The sequence below is a fragment of the Natrix helvetica genome (genome assembly GCF_964273705.1).
Source record: "Natrix helvetica genome assembly, chromosome: 3".
Classification (NCBI taxonomy): domain Eukaryota; kingdom Metazoa; phylum Chordata; class Lepidosauria; order Squamata; family Natricidae; genus Natrix; species Natrix helvetica.
In genome coordinates, this window is record NC_138549.1 from 65,923,585 (window position 1) to 65,947,525 (window position 23,941).

The 23,941-nt window shown below is 40.8% G+C and overlaps 1 protein-coding gene across 1 annotated transcript; it reads right to left on the minus strand.

Moving 5' to 3' along the window:
• Window positions 1-848: 848 nt before the first annotated feature.
• Window positions 849-23,149, minus strand: NPHS2 (NPHS2 stomatin family member, podocin; the record flags this gene model as incomplete). Its single annotated transcript, XM_081945982.1, has 8 exons — window positions 849-2,091; window positions 3,141-3,219; window positions 6,740-6,795; window positions 7,101-7,304; window positions 9,870-9,952; window positions 12,012-12,084; window positions 14,339-14,442; window positions 22,867-23,149. 8 exons carry the CDS (start codon window positions 23,147-23,149, stop codon window positions 1,822-1,824), a joined length of 1,152 nt encoding a protein of 383 aa, XP_081802108.1. The 3' UTR covers window positions 849-1,821.
• Window positions 23,150-23,941: the final 792 nt, after the last annotated feature.

Consider the following 23,941-nt stretch of genomic DNA (forward strand, 5'->3'; position numbering starts at 1 on the left):
ATGTCAGTTGGTTAATTAAATCTTCTTACTAATGAACATTCCATTCATTGCTTAGATAAGATTGGATTATAGGTGAGAAAATAGTGCTTTTTATGTTAGTTAGAACAAACTCGAACAATGCAAGTCTCCTTGGTATGTTTTTAACTTCCATTTCACCCCTACTTCCATTCCTTTGTAGAATTCCCAATTGTCAATTAATCTCTTTTAAAGACACAATCTTTTCAAATCCAGATTCAAGGTTTATGTTTCAATGGCTTAGTCAATTCTCTATTTCCTCCTTTCTGTCTGCAAATTGTTTAAAGCAAGCATTTCTTTTTGGACTTAATGATTTACACCACCACCACCCCCTCTTTCTTTCTTTCTTTCTTTCTTTCTTTCTTTCTTTCTTTCTTTCTTTCTTTCTTTCTTTCTTTCTTTCTGCCAAAATCCCAATCTATCCATCAATATTATTTATATTCACAAGGCTCTTTGCCTTTTGCAGATTCTGATTTATGTCAGTTGATTAATTAAATCTTCTTATCAAGTTTCACATTCCTTTCCTGCACCGCTCTTGCTCAAAAGCTTTGGCCAGAAGTCCGCAATTGCCATGCTGCCTCCCCCTGCGCCAATTCAGAAAGCTAATCTCCGACCTATGAGGAACCTGTTACATTCCTCTGGGTCTAATGAGATGCAGCTCCTTCTTCACTCCCCACCCCCAGGGAAGTTCTGATCCAAAAAGAATCTTCAGAGCTCACATTTTTCCGTCTGTCTCGCTGAGGTACTTCTGGATGAATCAGAATAGAATAGAATTCTTTATTGGTCAAGTGTGATTGGACACACAAGTAATTTTTCTCTGGTCCATAAGCTCTCAGTGTACAAACAAGTAACAAGTTATAAATCATGATCATAATCATCATAAAATACATTCCCCATATAACACTTAGTGATAGTCACAGGATATTAAATAAGCAATCAATAGAAATCATACTAGGAAACTAAATAAAACAATTAATTTAAATTGTAAGATACAAGCAACAAAGTTATAGTCATAAGAAGATAAGGAAATAGGTAATAGGAAAGATGAGAAGGATAATATTAATACAGCCCTACTAGGTGGGGCTGTGTTTAGTTGTTTTGGTATGCAGTGGTCTATAGCATCATCTTGAAGGAAGAAGTTCTGGGTGCTGTCCCATGTCGAGATATGGCAGATCATTTTCTTTATCATAAGAGTGTCCAATAAGTGTGTTTTGAAGGAGGAGGATGGACCAAATGAATTAAAGAACCAGTCAGTCCAGGGTTCTTGTTTGAGGGACAAATGGTTAGCTTTACATTATCATCATTTTGACATATGAAGACCTACAGCCCTTAAGAATTCTATAAATATGGGAATGGTGAGAAAAGAGAAAATAACAACCAACAGTGAGATGAATGGATGAACTCAGTTTCAACAGCCATGGATATACTGTATCATTGTGAATCTTCATAGGCTAGGTTGAGAATAGATTGTCCTGGAAAAAATCTATGTGATTACTAAGAATGGTTCTTGGTAATAATAATACAATTTAAAAATAAATAAATAATGTAACAGATTTTACAAACATACAACTAATTTTTTTTAATGATGTATATATTTTAGTCAAATACATGAGTCTCAGAGTAAATTCATATGTCAGGATTTACAATACCCTGTCATTTGTATCCTGAGCTTGAGATCTGAGTTTGTTGACTTTTTATTTGATTTCTATTACTATTTGAATTTTAAGCAGAAGATTTAGTTGCCAATTATGTGGTGAATTGTATCAACTACAGCTTTAAATCATGCTCTTTTGAATTCTACAATTCCTATAACATGGGGGAGTCCTTGCCCTTGGAAGTTTCTGGATTATTGTCACAACCTGAAGGGTTGTAGCCAGGGGATGTTTGATTTACTGCAACTGAAAGGCTCAGGGGGTCAAAAGGTAAAGGCAGAACAAATATCGGAGGTTTTTCAGAAGACAGGTTCTGCAGAATGTGAAGATAACGGAGCTGGATAGCAGCTGGAGTATGGGACAATGTCTCGGCTGCTATCTTCAGAGATTCAGAAGCAGCTTTTTCACCTTCAGCAGCGATCACCTACAACACAAAAGCCATTTAAGAATTGAATCTATTACTTCAGTAACCATATCACTGAGATACTGCCTTTCCTAAGCCTAAATTAGAAAAAATATCTTCTATCCTCCATATCAGAGGCGTCAAACTCAAGGCCCGTGGGCCAGATCCAGCCTGCAAGGTGGCTAGATCAGGCTCGTGGTGCTGCCCTGGAAACAGCAAAGGACCAGTCTGCAGTGCCTCTGACAGGGAAACGGAGCGTGGGAAGGCCACGGGCAGCACTCCCGAGCTCCATTTTCCCTGGCAGGAGGCTATCACAGCCAAAAACAAAACTCGGGAGCCTGTTTTCACTGGCAGAGTGCGGAGGCCACCATAAGCACCTCTGACACAAGTGACGTCGAGCTGGCCATGCCCCTGGCCACATACCCTTGGCCATGCCCCTCCTGAGGTCAAACTCAACCCTCAATGTGGCCATCAATGACATTGAATTTAACACCCCTGCTCTATATTGTGTGATGCTGTATTACTTTGTGCAAGAATCATCTGCAATATTTTAGCTTAGTCCCAATTTTGTCTAGTGTTCAATAACTAATACCTTAACCACTGTTCCTATACACAGCACAGATTCTTTTTTTAGTTCTTCCCCTTCAGCAATTCACAAGTTAATTTCTATTCCTGTGGATGCAGTTTATTTATTGCCCTGCATATTTTTTTTGTTCCATAGCAAAATAATAGTACTTTGTGCAAGTACTTTCTGAGGAAACCTGGTAACTAAATTCACACAAAAGAATATGGAGATGAAGCAGGACAGAATGTGCTGTCTTACAAGTTATGAAAAACTGTAAAGATTCATAGTTATCTGAAATTGGAAAGTAAGCTATGAATCATGGAGACTAACACTCTCCATTCTTCCTGTTTGTTTGCTTGCTTACAATTAATATTATTGTATGCGCTATCAGCCTCCTCAATAGCAGGTTTCTTTTCCTCTGCCCTGCCACTCCCCCTGAATCCAATGCCACCAGAGAAAAAGCATCACCCCCATCTCCTCTAATAAAAATGTACTGCTGACTTACTCTCACTTTAGCATGACGCTGGGCTTCTGCTTGTGCAGATAGTGACACCTGGAGCTCAGCTGGCAGTCGAATGTCTTTACTGAAATAAAAATAGGAAACTGAAAGAAAGACTACTCTCCAGGCTTAGAAACAATAGAAGACGCTTGACATCTTGAAAATATATGTATTTTTGGTTACTATTTTTTTCATGTCATGGACAATGATAAGCCCTCTGATATAATTACTTAATTCAGCTTTTTACTTCTGAGAAAAAAATTTGGGCTGATATGCTAGTTGAATGTTTGTCCAGGGTGCTGCCTATAAGTCAGCTCATTTGGACTTTCACTACTATTATCTGCATACCATTTAAACTGATTCCTTAACCACATTTGCCTGCTTCAGGAATCATATTTGGGTTCTAGAAATAGCCTGCCTACCCTGGGTTAATCCACGGATAATGTGTTTTGACTTCTGTCAAGTGTAGAAGTGAGATCCATTCTCATAAGAGACCAATCCTGTATTATTTACAGAAACAAATTTTCTTCAAAGATACATTTTTATTCATTAATAAAGAAACTGGTCTTGTACCTATGCTTTTTATTTCTTTTGTTCGGACTAACCACAGTCCAGAGTCTCTCAATGAACTCTGTATAGAGAGGTTTGGCCATAATTACAAACACTGTGTCTCCTACATGGCTAGGTTCCCCTCGCATATATGTGCTAGTCGTTCCTGACTCTAGGGGTGGTGCTCTACTCCGTTTCAAAGCTGAAGAGCCAGTGCTGTCAGTTTCAAAGCTGAAGAGCCAGCGCTGTCCAAAGATGTCTCGGTGCTCATGTGGCCAGCATGACTAAATGCCGAAGGCACACGGAAAGCTGTTACCTTCCCACCAAACGTGGTTCCTATTTTTCTACTTGCCTTTTTACATGCTTTTGAATACTAGGTTGGCAGAAGCTGGGACAAGTAACGAAAGCTCACTCCGTTACACGGCGCTAGGGATTCAAACTGCTGAACTGCTGACCTTCTGATCGACAAGCTCAGCGTCTTAGCCACTGAGCCACCTACATGGCTACTGGGGATTATATCCCCACCCACCATTATTCCCAGTTAGATTAAGGAGGCTGTCATTATGGAGAGCTGATATTCTTCTCCCAAGCACTATCTTCACATTCTCCTACTTATCTTTTTGGCAACAGCAAATGTGATCTGGAAACTAATCAAGGAGAGAAGCAACTTAGAACTGAGGAGAAATTTCCTGACAGTGAGAACAATTAATCAGTGGAACAGCTTGCCTCCAGAAGTTGTGAATGCCCCAACACTGGAAGTCTTTAAGAAGATGTTGGATAGCTATTTGTCTGAAACGGTATAGGGTTTCCTGCCTAGGCAGGGGGTTGGACTAGAAGACCTCCAAGGTCCCTTCCAACTCTACTATTGTATTGTATTGTATTGATATACATCAAAGGATCATCATTTTTTAAATTTTATGGGACCCTCACAGACATATGCTCCAATCACTTTATGCCATATCTCAAAAGCTCAAATGCAATTCGACTGAGATTTGTCATACCATCTCTCTCCAAAATGTCTCTGGTCAGTCTTTGGAAATTCTGTCCTATGATCTCATTCACTATGATCTCACTTTGAAAAAGCTGAGGACAGGGGACACTTTCAGAGTTGAAAACAGACTTGCAAGGCCTTGAATTCATGACTCTTGCTCCCTTTTGCCTCCTCCATGCATTCTACACAAACAAATGCCTTTTTAAAAATTTCCCTTTTTTTGTATGGCTGCCATGGCATCACTATTTACATGCAAGGTGAGTCCACAGGTATAAATCAAGGCCAAAGCATTTGGGAAGTGTTTGAGTTAGGGCAGAGCAAAAGTCCATATAAAGAGTTATAATCCATTAATGGTTTCCAAGTTAATTTAAATTTTACATCAGGCATTTTTTTACATGGGAAGCTATTTTTGACAGTGAGGCATATTCCCATAGTTTAGTTTGCCAATCTTCTAAAAAGGTAAGTACATGCTATTTGGACATTGTTCTTCAAGTGCAATCTAACCTGTACAGAATACAATGGAACTTTAATTCCTGTGAACTGGTTGCAATGCCTCTGTTAACATAATTTAAGCCTGCATTGGGGTTTTTTAGATACTTCTGCTCACAAGTCATTTTGTCAGAGAAACACTTGTAAGAAACTACTGCTGTTTCTTCACTATTTATTTACTTCAGTTTAGATATCTGTCACATAAGGAGCACCTATTCTCTCTCCTCATGATTTTACTGTAAAAAAAAAGAAGAATTCTTCAGCATCTTCAACCATCCCCCAGAGCAGTCTTTCTCAACCTCAGCAAATTTATGTTCTGTGCACTTTTGGTTGGCCATGCTGGCTGGTTGGCTGGGAAATTCTGGGAGTTGAAGTCTGTATATCTTAAAGTTGCTGAAGTTGAGAAACTTTGCTCCAGAGAAACTTGGAAAGGATGAAAGCCGCTTCCAGTTTACATAGACAACAGGAAGGAAATATGGAACTAATCAATGTAGTCACAAATGCCTTTACTGACTAGTTCATTCATTCATTCATTCATTCATTCATTCATTCATTCATTCATTCATCAATCTTGGTCAAGGAGTGGTCCTAATATTCTCAGTATCTTATCTCTAGTTAAAGTTGCTAGATATTGTTTTTCTGGCCTTCACTTTCCATTCTGGATGAAGATGTCAGTGCATAGAGATTGAAAACAGATTGCAACAAACTTGCAGTCCTTTTTTAAAACCAAGTTTAATCAAAGAAAACCTTAAACACTTGCATAACATTCTCAATGTTACAGAAACACTTGATATCTTAAACACTTGTTATAAGTGTTGGTTCTTCTATTGTTGCTTGTACTCATAAACACTATGCAATGGAGACTCATCTAGAATTAGTTTGTGCCAGGGGTGTCCAAACTTGAGAACTTTAAGACTTGTGGACTTCAACTCCTAGAATTCCCCAGCCAGCCATGCTGGCTGGGGAATTCTGGGAATTGAAGTCCACAAGTCTTAAAGTTCTCGAGTTTGGACACCCCTGGTTTATGCTTAGACTCACAATACAGCAAGGACCAAGTAAAATAGCACAAAAGAGTATGCAGGCTTGGGAGTTCTCCAGCAGTCTTCATTGGAGACAATGTTATCAAAAATAATATAAAAACAGGATGGAGAAAAAGCCAGGAAATCTGTAACTAAGGATAGGTGTTTCAGTTATGAGGTCTGCAATTCAAAACCAGGATCAATATGAAGGCAGACTGAATATCAATGGAAGTATTACCAGTAATGATTATAATATTCCTGTCTGTGTCCATCATGCTCAAAGGTTTTGGGTTTTTGTAACCTCTTGCCTAATGAAGATTCTGGAAAATGCAACTCTCAGACAAACCATTAGATCATTTTTGTTGATCCTAATAAAATCAATCTAACAATTAATTTTATATTTCTTCATGGACTGGCATAAGCATAACTATTAATTATAAGCCAATATAGAAGGAATATGTAATACTTGAATGGAAAGTTACAAATTCATTTCATTCTTTTCCTTTCCTGATATTTTGACGTTTTTTTGGTTTACAGTGTACAGATTTCATACCTACATTTCTGTCAGCTCCACTTTGATCCCCCACTGACAGGTGATGGCATCCACAGCCACCTGCATAAAAAGAAAAAAAAGGAGATGGAAAAATTATTCAAAGCCCATAATTATTGGCCTATTTGTGGTATCTAGCTTGGCAGGTATTGAAAACAAAAACTGGATTGAATATATACTGTATTGGTCAAGTTTAGCAATGCAATTCTTACAAATTTGTATCTTTTGAAATATCTTTTAAGAAAGAGAAACTGTCCAATAACAAGGGAGCATTATTTTATTAATGCCAATTCACTGATTACAATGTAAATATTTGTGATGGTTTTGCCCATTAGGAAGAGTTATCACACAATCCTCATCTTGCTCACTTTTATCTCCTGGCTGATGTTCTTTCTCTCCATCAGAATGTCAATGAAAGTCCGATGTGCCAGCAAGCGCTTTGTGATAGTCTGTACCAGCATCTGAACTGCGTTAGAACGATTAGTGAGTGTAGTCATCAGCAGAGTAACGTTCTCCATTCGATAGTAGCAGACAGTATTTAATTCTAAAACAGCCATATCATTGGTGATCACCTACAATAAATAGAAGGTATATGGACGATCTTCAATGTAATAAGATGAAGAATGGGTATGGTAGTAATTTTGTTAGTTACTGGAAAGAAATTGGAAATCCAGGGCATTCAAAAATTGGGCAATGTTTTTTATTGTAGTACCTGGGCTGGTAAAGATTATAGGAACCTCACAAGATAGATTAATAACATTTGCATGGCATATGTTTTTGTATGGAAAAGTGGCAAGACACAACTACAACAAAGTTTGTTAAATTTATGTAATTAGTTCATCTTACGGTTGAGGTATCAGCTGTAAACTTTTGACTGCCAACAATGGATTGATTGATTTTATAGAATTCATAATCATATTACTCTGAGTATTTTACAATTAAAAGAGTGGAAAATAATTGAGGAAAAGAACATATGCCCCTGAACTCAACACAAATTACCTTACAAAAAACTCATCATGGTCTCAACAAACAACCTAGTTCTGGGCCAGAGAGCCCAGACACATTTTCAAAGATTTGTCAAACTCTTGTAAGGTAGGAGTTGAATCTCACTGGTGAGGCAGAATCATGGAGACAGGTGGCCCATCAAAGAACCAAGTCCCATGCCATGAAAGCCCTTGCAGGTGACAATCAGTACCTTGAATTGCACCCAGACACAGACAGGCAACCAATACAGGTTGCGAATCATTAATGCACATGGGTGTATCAAATGTGGCCATCACTGTAGCATTTTTGGACTAGTTGTAGCTTTTAGGTGGTCTTCAAAAGCAATCAAATTGCAACATTCCATTATGAGGCAACCAAAACATAAGTGACAGTCTGAAGAGCTTCCCATTCTAGGAATAAAGCACACATAATGGACCTGTGCAAAGATCATCCTAGCCAAAGCTGCCACCTGGTCTTGGAGTAGTTGTGAAACTATGATGGTTCCCAAGTTATGTACCGGTCTCAAATGGAGAAGTGCCTCCCCATCTAAGACCAAAGGTGAAAAAAGAGATCTAGGGGCCCATCCATTTAGTCTTCTCAGGACTGAAGCTAAGGCTCCCCATCCAGACCTGAACAATATCCAGGCATAGGACATTGACATTGGACAAGCAAAGGCTGAGATGTACAATTGAGTATCACCTGCATATAGATGTTAGCAGACCCAGACTTCATCCAGCAATTTCATGTAGATATTAAAAAGCAGAGGCAGGAGTATAGAACACTGTGACATTCAACAAGAAAGGAGGTGGGGACACAACCTCTCTTTCTCTGTTAACTTTGTCTGGAACTGACCACTAGTGAAGGAGAACCACTGCTATATAATGCCACCTATTCTTAATCCCCCCAGTATGTCCATAAGGATACTCAAGGTCAGTGACGTGCGGTGAGGTTTATGGCTGGTGAGGCTGGTGACGTCATCAGGAAGGCAGGGAATGGGACCACGTGTGCTGGAGGCTGAGGCTGCCTCAGCCTCCAGCACATGTGATCCCATTCCCGCCTTCCTGAGCGCGCTCCACCGGCTCACGCTCCGTGGTCCCCAACAGCAGCTGCTTTTCAGTGCTTTTCTGTGTGTCTGGCGTTTAGGACATCCGGCTATCTACCTAAACGCCAGACGCACAGAAAAGCACTGAAAAGCACTTCACCTTCACCGCCACTTCATCTTGATGACGTCGCCGCAGCTGCTGGGCGCAGCCAGACGGAGTTAGCCAGAGTGGCGCCGAGGGGTCCGGGTGGATGAAAGAGCGAGTGAGCGAGCGATGGAGGATCAGGCAGCCTGATCCTCGGTCACTCGTCTACCGGACTGCCTCGGCGCCACTCTGGCTACCTCCGTCCATCCACGCCCGGCATCTGTGGTGACATCATCAAGATGAAGTCCAGCGGAGGCAGAAATGTTGTCGGTGCTCCCGGACTTCGTCTTGATGATGAAGCCACGAAAGTGACTGGGGAACGACGAAAACCTTCCTGCCTCTGCTGTACTTCGCGCGCTCCTCGCGACTGCAATATATTTCCAGAAGCGGCTTTTGTGGCTAATGGGGTTTGGGCTTCCAGCCCAATAGCACCTGCCACATCTAGACGTCTATTGCAGTCGCGAGGAGCACGCAAAGTACAGCGGAGACAGGAAGGTTATTGGCGCTTCTGAGAACCCTCCTGCCTCCACCGGTTGCCCAGCTGGCACCGCCCTGCACGCCCACCTCCTCCTCCTCCCTCCTCTTCACTCCCCAAAGGCTCTTCTCCTTACCAGAGCTTAGCGGGAGCCGTGTAAAAGGGATGGGAGGAAATATATATTATTATTATATATTATTATTTCATGATGAGAGGTGAGGCTCTGCCTCCCCTGCCTCCCCTGACCGCACGTCCCTGCTCAAGGTACTCAAAACTGCTGAGAAATCAAGATGGTTATAGTGCCCCATCCTGGCTTTCCAAATGTCATCAAAAAGTGTAATCAATAGAAAATCCTTCTAAATGGAGAATCTATGTAACTTTTTCTATAATGTGTCTGCTTGGCAACTGTCTCATTTCTTGATTAATCCATGTGGTTTTCTCCAGCAGGTGAGCTATAAAAGAATGAGTAAGCTATAACTAAACTCACTTACCTCACACAAAGGAATCTCTAAAGTTTTGAGACGAATGTCTATTTTGTGGTAAGTATCCAGACAGGGAAGGAGAAAAAACAAGCCTTTTAGGAGAAACAGAACAGCATGGAAGTTACATTATAGGAATTAAGAGCATATTTTTTGATGCTCATTTTATCAAGTTATCATATTGGGACTTTACATATAGAAAAATTGTTGGCTGATCATCAGGTGCATTCTAATCATGTATTTGTTTGCATGTATCTGACCCAACATCAAATGACTAACAAATTAAGGTCAACTCATATTTGAGAAATAGTGGCCATTTAGGTTGCCATCAACAGTTTCCTTTATAGTGACCATTCCCTTTTAAAAAAAGTAATAGTGGCCCGATGGAGATTGGAATCATTTCCGCTCAAACATTAAAAAAATATTTGTGCATTTATGGAAAAACCAAAAAGGGATAAAAAGTTAGTGCAGCCAAAATACTCTCATTAAAAGGCTTGCCCTAACCTAATGATTCCATGCCTAGAGATTGAAAAAGAGGGTAACCATTTTATAACAAACCTCACAAGAAATCAAAGATAAAAATGAGGTTCATTAACACAGTTTCTTAAGATTCCTAGGTTTTGCTGTCTATGTTTATACTACAGAAACTATCAGCTATATTTTAACCAAATATGGGGATTTAGTACTTGTCAGATTATATTTGCCATGCAGATTCAAAAAACTGAGTTAAATAAGTCATGATTTGCTTATTTAACCAGGGGTTATTTGCATGATTCTTAGATTTTCCAGTAACCTATCTTACCATGTCATGGGAATGATTTGGTTTGCAGAAATGATTGTAATCTTTTTGTCCAGCTGATATCTTTGTCAAATAATTTCTGAAGGTTTATGAAATGCTTTAAAAATCTTGAACAGAAACAATGGTGGATTGCAGTAGTGGCCATCATATCTTTTGCTTTAATATTTTAATATATTTTTGTCATTTTCCAAACTTCTTTTACTCCATGCTGAAGTCCTTGAGTAATCCTCTTGCAATTTCAGTTGATCAGTATGCCTAGGAAAAATTCTCAGAATTTCTACCTGTTGCTGATGTAGCGTAGATTGGCAGATCTAGTGTGAAATGCGTAATTAAGCCAAAAAGAGATAAGTGACCTTAATGCTGTTGTATTTAGCATATCACTTAGCACAGGAATTCTGGTCCCAATTATCATTCATAAACAAGGACTACCTGGAAGATACCACAGAGTACAATACCATCACATTTAATTACAAAAAGGATTTTTTTAAAATGAGGGGACTAGGAAAAAGAGACCAAAAGGAAAACTGCAGAGAAGTTATTTAAAATCACAGTAACTGAAACTCCACAGAAATGTACTCTGTAATTCCAAGGAAAGGTCAGCAAAACTTTTTTAAAGCATCTAGAAAGATGCAAGGCTTTCTTTTCTTCACAGTACAGCAAAAAATCTGGCAAAATAATCTAAAGTGATAATAAAGAATGCAAAGCAAACCCTTCTAACAAAATGGGGAAAGAGTTTATGGAGCAGATGGCAAAACATTAATGGAAACAATAAACTTTTATTTTACAATTTTATTGTAATATGTTTGCTGTCTGCAAAAATCCAGGTCTCTACAGATGGCAGCAAAAAGGCAAGGTTTTTCTGCCATCTCATTGCTCTGCACTTTATAGGAAAGGATAGGATTCTATACCTCCAAGATATATGTAAATCTATACGTAATAAATGTGTAACAAATCTCCACTTGGAAACTGTTAGTATTTAAAGTGGTGTGAGTGCAACTATCTTAAACTATCTCCCTCTCAATTCAAGCAGTATAGAAAAAAATATAGGGATCATCCCATGGTAATGAAGCTGGTTTTAGTTTGTACCGTATCAAAATGAAGTTGCCAATATTGTACCATTTTATTTACTACCCTATTCATTTCATAATTCAACAATGAGACCTAGCAAGGTGATTTGTTCACTATGTATTTTAGCACAACCCGAGTTGCGCCATTGTTTCTCAACAAGGTCGACACTGGTACCTTCTTTTACAACATCAGTCACCCCAATAGTTCAGTCTATATAGATGTCGTAGAAAGCAGTGTTATATTTAACTTGTGGTCCTGAAAAAATCTAATAATCTTTGTATACTTACCAGGCCCTCTTGGCCTTCCATGAAGAATACGACCAAATCGAAATAAAACAGCTCTCTCATATTCCCGTACAATCTGTCATTAAAAAAAAACAAAAACGGAGATGAGTAACAGAATTTGGAAGGAAGAAAAAAAAAGGAAGCAGATAGTACAAAAAATTAGCTCCAGAAAGATTTTAATGGATTGCTCAATGCCAAGTGGAGGAAATGTAAAATGGTGAGAGAAATCAGCCTTGTAGTTTTTTTCTGTTTTAACTTATGGCAGCAGTCCCCAGCTTTTACGGCTTGGTGGACAAGCCGGGGACGGGGTGGGTGGGGTGGGGAGGAAAACTAGTCTACCACTTGTGCAAGTAGAGCTGCATGGATGTGTGCCAGGGGTGGGTTCCTGCCAGTTCTAACTTCTTCTATAGAAGAGGTTCCACAAATCTACAATGTCATTTAGAACAGGTTTCAGCTCCCTTCCCCTGCCCGTCCGCACATCATCAAGATGAAGAGCGAGAGAAGGAATTCTGGGAGTTGAAGTCCACAAGTCTTAAAGCTGTCAAGTTTGAACACCCTGGGTTTTTTTTTTCTAAAGGGTTAGGGCTGCAAGGGTTTTGTAACTTGACAGCTTTAAGACTTGCGTGCTTCAAATGTCAGTTTCTTAGCCAACATTTTGGTTGCTAAGCAAGAACGTTGTTAAGTGAGTTTCACCACATTTTACAAGTTGGCCATGCCCACCCAGTCACATGGCTGGTAAGCCACTCCCACCCAGTCACATGGCCAGCAAGCCACTCCCACCAGGTCACATGGCCGGCAAGCCACTCCCACAAAGCAGGCCACACCTACAGAAGAGATTCTAAAAAAATTTGAAACCCACCACTGGTGTGTGCCCCGGCCCACCATTAACATAACTAGAGCTGCGAGCAAATGCACCAGCTCAATACTTGTACATCTCAGTTCCAAATGGGGTATGGCCCAATAGTGGGCTGCGGGGGACCCCTGTCCTAAGAAACTCCACTTCTGACTTCCTTTAAATTAGGAGTCCCCAACCTTTACATCTTGGCATCCTGGTGTGTGTGTGTGTGAGAGAGAGAGAGAGAGGGGAACTGGCTTGTCACTCATTGAAGTCTAGTTGTACATGTAAGACGGCCCACCGTTCATGTAAGCCAAGTTGCATGCATGCGAACTGGCCTGCTGCTCAGGCTAGTTGAGCTGCGCATGCAGGCACCGGCCTGCTGCTTGCATGGCCCAGTTCTGAATGGATCATGGCCCGGTAGTGGCCCATGGTCGAGGGGTAGTGGACCCCTTGCTTATGCAGTGTAATGATCTTTCTCCTCACTAGCCAAGCATTGTTACCATGTGCTTTTCTGGGTATGATAGTATTGCATGCGCAGAAGCAAAAAGCAAGATGGCGGCGCCTATGGCCGTTTCAGGGGCGTGGCAGGCCAAGTTACTACGTACTCAGCCAAACCAGTCCCAACCAGTAGGAACCCACCTCTGATATGTACCAATCCAACAGATATGTATTTTCATGCAATTAAAGTAAGACATAAGTAACTCTTAAGTTGGCTGGTCAATGGTCACATGCAAGAAGAAGGATTTTTCTATATTTTAAAATATAGCAAAAGAGGAAAATTTGGGAATCACAGGTGGTTTTCACTCTAATAACCAACATTCTTTCTTCCATATTGCTTTCCTTTTTATGACCCTGTAATCCCTTAAAATCACAATGGTCCTGTCTGTCCTGGTTCTGAGTAATGAACTCTGAGAAGTCAGGACTCTGAAGCTTGGCTCAAGTTCAAGAATCCCTTTATTGAGTACATCATATCGGCACTTAGAAAGATGAAGCTAGCTCTAAATTATTCCAGTGCATAGGGATAGTGAAAAGAATAGGATTCCCCCCCCCTCCCAGGTCTCTCAGGTCACATGGGACAATCTGTCCAGTAGATTCCTGCCTGGCCCTGACAGGTGTCTGATGACATGTCCTTTGAGTATGACCTCCTGCACAAAGAAATTTACACTTGGGTGGAAGATGGAGACTCTATAAACTTTTTGGTTTACGTTGTGGATCTCAGGAATGTAGTGAAAAAAGCAAAAGGTCTCACTGTTCGAGAATCATAGAGAATTCTTAGATTGTGAAGACTTGATGTTTGGTTTACAAAATCAGAAAATGTGGGAATTAAAATTTGTTTCTGTCATTTGTACATATAATGTATTTAATATGTACTGGAGGTATGTTTAAATGAGAAAGAAATATCCTTATCACATAATACTGTGGAATTCATGATTTTTTTCTTTGTGTGCAAGTTGAATGTAAGATCAAGTTCAATCTCTAGAAATACTCTTACCTTCATACAGAACCAGATGGAAATGGGAAATGTGATAATGATGAGAAGGAGTGAGAGGATGACAAGAAGCCACTCACAGATGCCTAAACCTGGAGACTTTAAGCCTGCAGAAAAAAAGATACAAGATATAGTTTTCTCCTGGTTTCTTTAAACCTGCATTTCTCATTTTTTAAAAAATCAATATGGAATATGTGCCTGCTGACCCACATTATTCTTGGAATAAAGGAGACTATAGGAAGATCAAATAGAACTGAGATATCGTTCAAATTTCATCTGCAGATGAAAATAGGAACTCTTCTATATTCTAATTCAAATTAAACTTCCAGCATATACGGTATTTTGGGTCTTTCTTAGCATTTCCCCCTTATTCCCGAATGTCAGTTTCAAGCTATGTAAACTCAATTATGCATCCCCACCTATTACATAGGAGGCAAAGTCAGGTGATCAGTGGTGAGTGTGATCACAAAGGAGCTCTGGGTCTTTCAAGCAGAGGTGAGATTACTCCTTCTATCTGATCCCTAGTCAATCTCTTCAAACACCATTCTGTTATTCCCTCCCTAAAAGGTGAACTTAGTGGCACATGAAATGTCAAGGAAACTACTTGCCATGTATTGTTAGCCTTGGGAGGCAGTCCAAATAGAAGCACATCCTGACATACTAACTCTAATGTTAATATATTGCTACTTTAACAACATCTTGCAAGGAAGTACATCTTCTTCGTTGCCTTTTCAGTCGAGGAAATTAAGGAAGGTTCCTTCAGAGACGTTTGTCACATCCCATTCCTTCTGCAGATTCAGCTGCTGCTTATCTCACTGTTGTGTATGCTATGGTTCCTTCTCCTGCCAAGGTCATTCCCATATAGCACTATATTGTTGCCAGCAAAGCTACTTGGATTGTCCTTGTGGTCAGCAGGGTTTAAGTTTGACTTGTAAGGACTTTATTATTTTTAAAATAAATACTCTATTTTGGAGCAGGGGTGACCATTGCGGTGTTGGGTATATTGGATTTGTACAAGAGTACAGCGTTTTTATTTATGTGTGCTTTTAGATTAAAACAGCTTGGCACATGAAGTGTCAAGAAAATGGCAAAGTAACATTTGTGAAAATACATAATCTTGTGTGCATGTGCACCAAAAAAACCTATGTGGACATATCCACTTAATCATAAGGATTCAAGTTTTACTTGAAAGAGACTTTACATACTTTTTAAATATTAAAAACAGAATGGAGAGGAGACCACCATTGTTTTGGCGGCCCAGGCAACTTGCAAAAAAGTGCTAGACTGCCGTAGTTTGTTTTAACTTTATAGTCTTTCTTGGCCTGGTTAAAATAGTACAACTTCAAAATGATATAAAGGAGTAGAGAAGTCTTAAATAAAAAGTTTTCATTTAAGAAGTGCTGCTTGTTACCCGGTTCTATTTGTAATCCCTCTAAAAATGTAATTTGCGTTGTGACCAGTGGTGGGATTCAGCCAGTTCGCACCACTTCCGGAGAACCGGTTGTTAACTTTCTGAGCAGTTTGGTGAACTGGTTGTCAGAAGAAATCATTAGAGCAGAGAAGTGGTTGTTAAATTATTTGGATCCCACCACTGGTTATGACTAAATGGGGAGGAGGAGCATACAAAGGAAACTTGAAAGGACATACAGGGTCTCTCAAGGTCTTTCTAAACAGACCTGCCCTATAACCTGCTGCAGTATATGACTGATGGATATTTTTCTCTTTGGTGAAGTACCAAGTGGAAAGATTAAAAAGAACTAGTGGATTGAACCAATCGTTATGTCTGTTATGAGCAGCACACAGAAACATTGGAATAACATTATCAACTGGACATATTGTGTTTGTGATCTGAAATCAAAGAATGATTATTATGAATTGTTCCTAGGGCTGCTCCACTCAAACCATGATTCTTTTGTTCTTTACATTCAGCTTTCATCTGGTAAGTACTGTATGTTATAGAGAAAAAATAATAATTATACAAGTAAAGCATGTCTTGTAAACTAAGAGGAACTGACCCTGTTTTTAAGTTTATATATATTTTATTTATTTATCAGCACAAATACAACACAAATATAAAAAGGCAACATTAAAAATAAAAATATGGTTTTCTGCCTGGATGGTTTTCTGTAATGAGCTGAAGGACAGAAAGAGGGAGTAGTGAGCTTCCTCCCATATTTGGGCATACCAGGGGTTGTAACACAAATACATACCTATTTCCCTGGCTCAGCTGATAAGGAGGAGAGCCTGTGGCTTAGTGGCTAAGACTCCTGCCTAATATGTAATACAGCCCAGGTTCAAATCCCAGTAAGAGTATGGCTAGCTGATGAGAGCTAAATAGCTTGAAATAGATCTATACTAGTCTCCCTTTAGGGGTAGTTGTGTGTGCGTGTGCAACTGAGTAGAGATTCAAGGAGTGAACCCTAATAAAAAGCAAGAGGAACCTAAGTGTTGCTCAACTGATATCAAACAGAGCCTGTTAAAAGTGGAATGGAAATATATCTTAATTTTAGCAGAAAATAAATCTTACATTCAAGATTTGCCTGAAACTTTATCTTGATGGACATCAGAGTTTAGCAAAAGGAAAGGGTGAGAGAAATAAAGCTTGCATGCAGGCAGACCTGGAGCCTCACCTCATTCTTCTAGAACCAGCACAATTTTGTGTCAAAGAGCCAAAGAAAATTCACAAGGGGTTTTCCCTTAATTATTCTTCTCAGAGGTGAAGCCTGATCAGTTATAAAGGAATTGTCAGCCTCTGTTTCGCTATTTGCTTTCGGCTGCCATTGAAACGGGGAGGGGTGTGCTGGTATTTGGGAGGGGAAGTACAGGAGAAATTGTAAAAAGGGAATTTTGGTCTCACTGTCTACTGCGCATGCTGGAGATTAGTGCTTGGTGTCGGTCAAGGCCAACCGTCCTGCATACCAACCTGATGATGCTCCTTGAAGATGGAACTCACATGACACCTAAGGGATTTGCAGATTGGACACTGGGATGAGGGTTACCAGGGGGAGGGGGTTTGGTCACATATTGATATGTATGATTTTGCACGCTTTTGCCTCAGATCTTGCTTTGCTTAGCTGCTATCTTTTCATAACCAGTAAAAGTACTCTTAATTCTGCAAAATGGAGTTAAGTGGTTTCTTTCTTGGTTGCTGAGGGAGGCTGGCTTGACATTAAGCAAAATCTCACTTTCACACTCATCCCAGAGCTAACACCTTCCAAGGGGAGTGTAAATAAAACCAAAACCTTCAAAGGAATGTTTTACCCAGGCAGCGACCAGGAGGATGACATGGGGGTGGCTACATCCTCTTGTCCCTTGGAGACAGAGCGGATGGTGGATCTGAATTTGGAGGAACGATCCGTCCATCACAGGTGGTCATTGGGAGTGGGACAGAAGTATGACCCTGAGGAAATTCTGGCTGGAGTTAACACAAGGCGACATCGGCGGCCGGCAGCTGCTTGACAGGAGGCCGACGAGGAGAATCTTATGATGTCCCAGGCTATGAAACTCTTTCAAGAGGCTTGGGAGAGGCGACGTTTATGTGAGAGCAGTCCCGAAAGAGAAGCTGATCTTCCAGACCTAGAAGAGAGAACTACAGAAGTCCTGTTCCACTCAAGGGGGGCCCTGGGGGCAGACAGTGGAGCTCATCAGGATGGGGAAGCCCCGGCAGCAGCACCAGCAGCCACGAGAGCCCTTCCAAGAGGAGGAGGACCCCCCCCTGCAGACGCAGGATGGCAAAAGTTCCTTCGCTTGGTGTGAAATTTGGAGGTAACCCAAAGGAACTAGGATTTTTCCTGGTCCAGGTCTGGAATTTCATGCAACAGTTCAGAGAGGATCTCCCCACAGAAGAAGCCAAGGTAAGAGTTGTTACCATGGCACCAGAGAACGAGGCAGCGACATGGATGGTTGCCTGAATAACGATGACTCCCCCCTGCTGAGAGACTATAATAGGTTTATTGCTGCCCTGAGGAAATGCTTTGATGACCCGCTCACGGAGGGGAAGGCCAGAACCAGAATGAAAACCCTTACCCAGGGGAAGAACCCACTGACTTATTACATACAAGAGTTTCATGAATTGTCCGTTTATATGTGGTGTTGGTCGGAAGAAACTTTAATGGACAGTTTTATGGATGGCTTAAACAAAGATATATACCAAAACTGTGTAAACAGGGGGGGGGGGGTGTAACTTGCAACGCTGGTACGAATTGGCAGCAGACGTGGAGATCAATCTAGCCAGAGACAAGTACCGCGAAGACAGTGAGAAAGAGAAAGCTACCCCTCCCAACCCCCCCCAAAGGAACTCCGAAAGGAGGAAAAAGTTGGTCTACAAGCAAGCCCCGGTCTACCACTGTTGCGGAAAGGAGGGGCACCGGGCAGCAAATTGCTGCTCCAAGATTGGCCTAAAGCCCTCTGCCAGGGGGAGGGGGGAGAGGAAGCCAGACAAACAACCTGGGAAGAGAAGGGACACCACCATGAAAGGGGTGGAACCTGTTGTGCAATTCCCTCCCATCCCAAGAGAAGAAGAACCGTCCTCCTCATTGGGGGAAAGTGAAACCGAATCAGATGATGACCGTCTGGTAAGTTCCCGATGACCATCCCAGTAGAACTTAAAGTGCCCTCTACTGGTGCCCAAGCAAAAATGCTGGTCCTTTTAGACTCGGGATGCACACGTTGCATTGTTAGCCCGGAAGTGGTGGAAAAAATGGGCTTGAAACTGAGAACTTTGAAAGTCCCCATTGCTTTTTGCCAGCTAGATGGGTCTATAGCGGGGGGAGGGCGCTCCTGCCCATTTTGTGACTGAACCTATAGACATGTGGATGAGAGATCACCAGGAAACATTAAGTTTCATTGTGGCACCGGGGATGGACCGGCCTCTCATATTGGGCTTACCCTGGTTACGTAAATGGAACCCACACATCAACTGGAAGAAAGGGTGGTTGCGCATCTGATCCGCTAAACCCCCTGAGGGAGAAGGGAGGGTTTCCAATATTACCAATGCTGAACATAACCTAGCGGCCGCAATGCAAGAAAAAATTGAGGGGGAGGAGAAAATCCCAAAGGAATATTGGGACCTAAAGGACATTTTCAGTGAAAAATCCTCTGATAAATTACCCCCTCACCACGCGACGGATTGCAGCATTGAAATCCTCCCAGAAGTAAAACTTCCAAAACCCCATATTTACTCGATGACCCCATGCAAAATGGAGGAACTACGGAAGTTTATTGACAAAAATTTGAAAAGGGGGTTTATTGAACCTGCTAGGCCATGTGTGGCTGCCCGTGTTGTTTAGAGAAAAGAAAGATGGCTCCTTTTGTCTCTGTGTTAACTACAAGAATCTTAATAGTGTGTGCGTGGAAAATGTATACTCCCTCCCTCTGATGAAGGATATGTTGACCCAATTGGGTAAAGGGAAGAGCTTCACGAAACTGGACCTAAGAGAGACCTACTACAGAGTCAGAATCAAAGAGGGAGATGAATGGAAAACTGCTTTCAACTGCCCACTCGGGTGTTTTCAATTCAGAATACTCCCATTTGGCCTACAGGGGGCGCCAGCTGTTTTCATGCAATTAATAAATGAAGTTTTATATGAACACCTGTACAAGGGCGTGATGGTCTACCTTGACAACTTCCTTATCTTCACGGAAACACGTGATGAACACGTGACTTTAGTACGATCAGTACTCCAGAAACTCCGGGCCGCAGAACTTTATGTCAAATTGTCTAAATGTGAATTTCATCAAGAGAAAATTGATTACTTGGGCTACCGCATCTCCCACAACGGCATCGAGATGGACTCAGCGAAAGTCCAGGCTGTAACTGAATGGGCACCTCCTCGCACCCACAAACAATTACCAAGTTTTTTGGGATTTGCAAATTTTTCTCGTCAATTTATCCCCTCGTTCGCCAGCATTGCTCTGCCCATTACAAATCTCCTACAGTCAAAAGTGGAGGCCAAGCCTAGACGGGTAAGCCTTTGAATTGGACTATGGAGTGTCAAGCCGCTTTCGAGAAATTAAAGCGACTCTTTGCAGCTGAACTTGTTTTGAAACACCCAGATATGGAGGCACCATCTATCGTTCAAGCTGATGCCAATGATGTGGCAGTGGGGGCAGTATTACTTCAAGCAAACGCTGATGGAAAATTGCAGCGATGTGCTTACACCTCTCGCAAACTGACAGGCACAGAGAGATGATGGGCTATATGGGAAAAGGAAGCTTTTGCGGTCAGATGGGCTTTGATGACCTGGTGACATTTCCTAGAAGGGGGCGAAACACCCTTTTGAAGTATGGACTGATCATAAAAATTTGGAAGCATTGAAGACCTCACGTAAGCTATCTCCTAAACAGGTGCGTTGGGCGCAACATTTCAACCGTTTCAACTTTATTCTCAAGTACATTCCGGGGGAGAAGAACTTCAAGGCTGATGCTTTGTCTAGGCTTCCCCAATACAACAGCTCTAAGTTGAACATAGTTCACCCAGTCATCCCAGCAAAAAGTCTAGCTGTCCCGGTGATTACTAGAAGCCAAAGCATTTCAAATTTAGAGGTCGTGACGGACCTCATGTGCAAACTCAAGGAGGGCCTTGAGTCTGATGACTGGTTCAAGGAACATTCAAACGAATGCACTATGAAGGATGGACTGGCTTGGGTAGAGGCTAAATTATATGTTCCTGCTGACCTGAAAACTATTGTTCTTCAACAGACCCACGATTCGAGAATGGCAGGCCATTTTGGATTTGTAAAGACTTTACATCTGGTTAAGAGACAATTTTGGTGGTCTTCATTGAAAAAAGACATTGAGTCCCACATAGCCAGTTGTCCCGTTTGTGCTGCCGCACAAACTGCTGACAGGAATCCTCTTTCATAAACTCAAAATTAGGAATATACCATTCGAGGTGGCCATTTTTATCAACTATCAACAATTTCACATGTTCTGACAAAAGCAAGATCACTGTCGAAATTGTAAATCAAAGTATTTGGGCATTTCTTGTCTATGCTCTAAAAATAAATATCTATATTTCATATCATTTGACAATACAATCAGAACACAACTGCCTATTTAAGGAAAGGGTGTAATGCAATAGCAGAACCCATATTGTGGATATGATACTGGAAATCTAATTAAAACCCTGCCATCCCCAGCAGTGCTAAGAAAGATTATAACTGTTGCAATCATAAATGAAGGTGAATTAGAAGGACCAGTGAAATGGTTTGATATAAGAATTTTTTTTAGAGTGATACTTGGGGATTCTTCAGAGTGGAATCTTGATATAGATAAGTGCTTGTTTATTGCTCTCCTAAGCCAAATTCATTTTGGAAAACAGAAACCAATTGTAGGTTACCAGGACCCAATCTGCTTAACCTAGGTCCTTCATTAGGCACAAAAAAATTCAGCCACAATTTCAGTAGGGAACCTGTTGATATTAAATGATATGAAATGTCAGCAGAGAATTCCTGGAAGCTTGGCCTTCTAACAAATAAACTATTAACATATAGGTAAATCCTATTTTCATATCATTTAAAACCAACCCAGATTGGTAACGTAAGAGGGAGACAGATAAACAACCAGCAAAACACACTCTTCCACATGCTGATGATGTTACCTACCTTAATAAGGAAACAAATGCAGAAATACAAGCAAAGTCATAAAACACCAATAACCTAATTATTAGGCTTCTTCTGAATCTCTAGTGAATGTCTAATAGCTAGGTCTCACTGAGGTCTAATTTCCTGAGGTTTCCAAGAAAAAGATTCTAGAAGAAAAATTAAAATAAGAAGCTGAGACTTACCAACCTGAAGCTTTGCACTGTCTTCTCAATAGAACCAGCATATCACAGATTTGAATGGCTATCACTTGAATTTGAGTCAAATTTGAAGTCCAAATCCTTCATACATGCCCCATTTTAAACTCACAATAAATTTAACGTTCACTGAAAGTACTCTTCAGAATTTCTGCTTGTGCTGTATACTGCACTAATATCTGCCCATGGGAGGCGAACTATTAACATTTCTAGGTAGCTTTTGTATTTTCCCAGTAAACTGTTTGCTTTGAGGATGTTCATCTTAATAACTTTGCAATAATTTTGTTGATTTCTTTTGGTCATGTTGTCTTAAAACGCAAAGCAACTAGGAAGTGATGATGTTTACTACAAAATCTCCTCCCTTGCTACATTCTCATGATGCATGACAGAATTAAATCCTTTTACATTTTGCCACTACCCAGAGCTGGTTGCTATCTGCAAGAGAGAGGACAGAAATTCAATGTATTTATATCACCCTGCTGTCTTTAAACGAACATGACTTACAGGCTAAGTCTACCAGATCAGAAAACATGCAAGAGATTGACAACATTTAATTCCTTGCTGTCTTCTAATGCTTCCTGGATTTTAACAACCCAGATTGGTTTGCTTGTCTTTGTTCCTTTTTCCTCATAAGAGATAGAGTCGACTTTAAGGATTGTAGATCTAAGATCTCTTAAACTAGGTTCTCTTCAGGAGATGAGTTACTGGTGTTGTGCCCAATTTCTTCCCTTACCTTCCTCCTGCTTCTCGCTTTCAAGCAAGGCCATCATCTCCATTTCTTCATCAAATGACACCACATCATCCACATCAACCACTGTGGAAGTATGGATTTGGTTGCCTGCTTGAAGGGTGCTTTTGGTGTCCTTTTTTAATTTCTTCTGATTGGATTCCTGCCTCTCTTTGCTAGTTTTCTGTCTGTGTGCCATCTTCTCTTTTTTGTTCCCTGGAGATGACTTCTCTCTGCTTCTCCCATGCTTCTCCCTAGAAGAGCTGCGAGACCTTTTTTCATCACTCATTGTGTTGTCTGAACTGCAGAAAGCAGCTCTAGATCAGAAGGTGGGAGACTGTGCTGCCTAGAAATTTATGTTGCCAAAGGGGAGGGAGAGAGGGAGGGAAAATACAATGCAAGAGAAGAATTTTCATTCTCAGGCAGGGAGCTACTGGACAGTCACACCAGTCCTGAATTTCAGAAAGTATGGTGAGAATGGAAAGGTAGGCTGCCGCAATGCACCATGATATGGAGCAAACTGAGAATGCAAGCTTACTATTGTAAGGAAAAATCATGGCCAAATCACTCTTCCCTTTATTTGTATGTAGGACATCCAGATCTTACATGATGAGGACGAGTGATATGGAAGCAAAATTCTCTATAAAGAGCAACTGACCAGTTCTCCTTCTAGAGCAATTCCCAAATCAATGGATGCCAATGTTGCTAGCATAACATATAGACTCTAGAATATACTTTAGGAAATGAACTAAGTGTAATCTTCATAATGTACTCACAGGCAGCATATACCCTTCCCTCCAAAGGAATGCAATATCATTTAAGAGTTATCATCATTTAGCTCATTATCTCTTTCAAGTATGGCTTGAGGACTTCTATCTTGCAAATTATCTTACCCCTTGTAAATATCCTGATTTGATGGATCTTGATGTTAATACAGGTAAATTACCTATATCAGGTAATTACCTAACTCACAATAATGGAGCCTGCCCGTCATAGTCATTAAGTCATGATGGTTGTAAAATAGATCCCCAATTGACTGATCCAATGATACTATCTTTTTTGTGGTGGTCACTTCACAAGT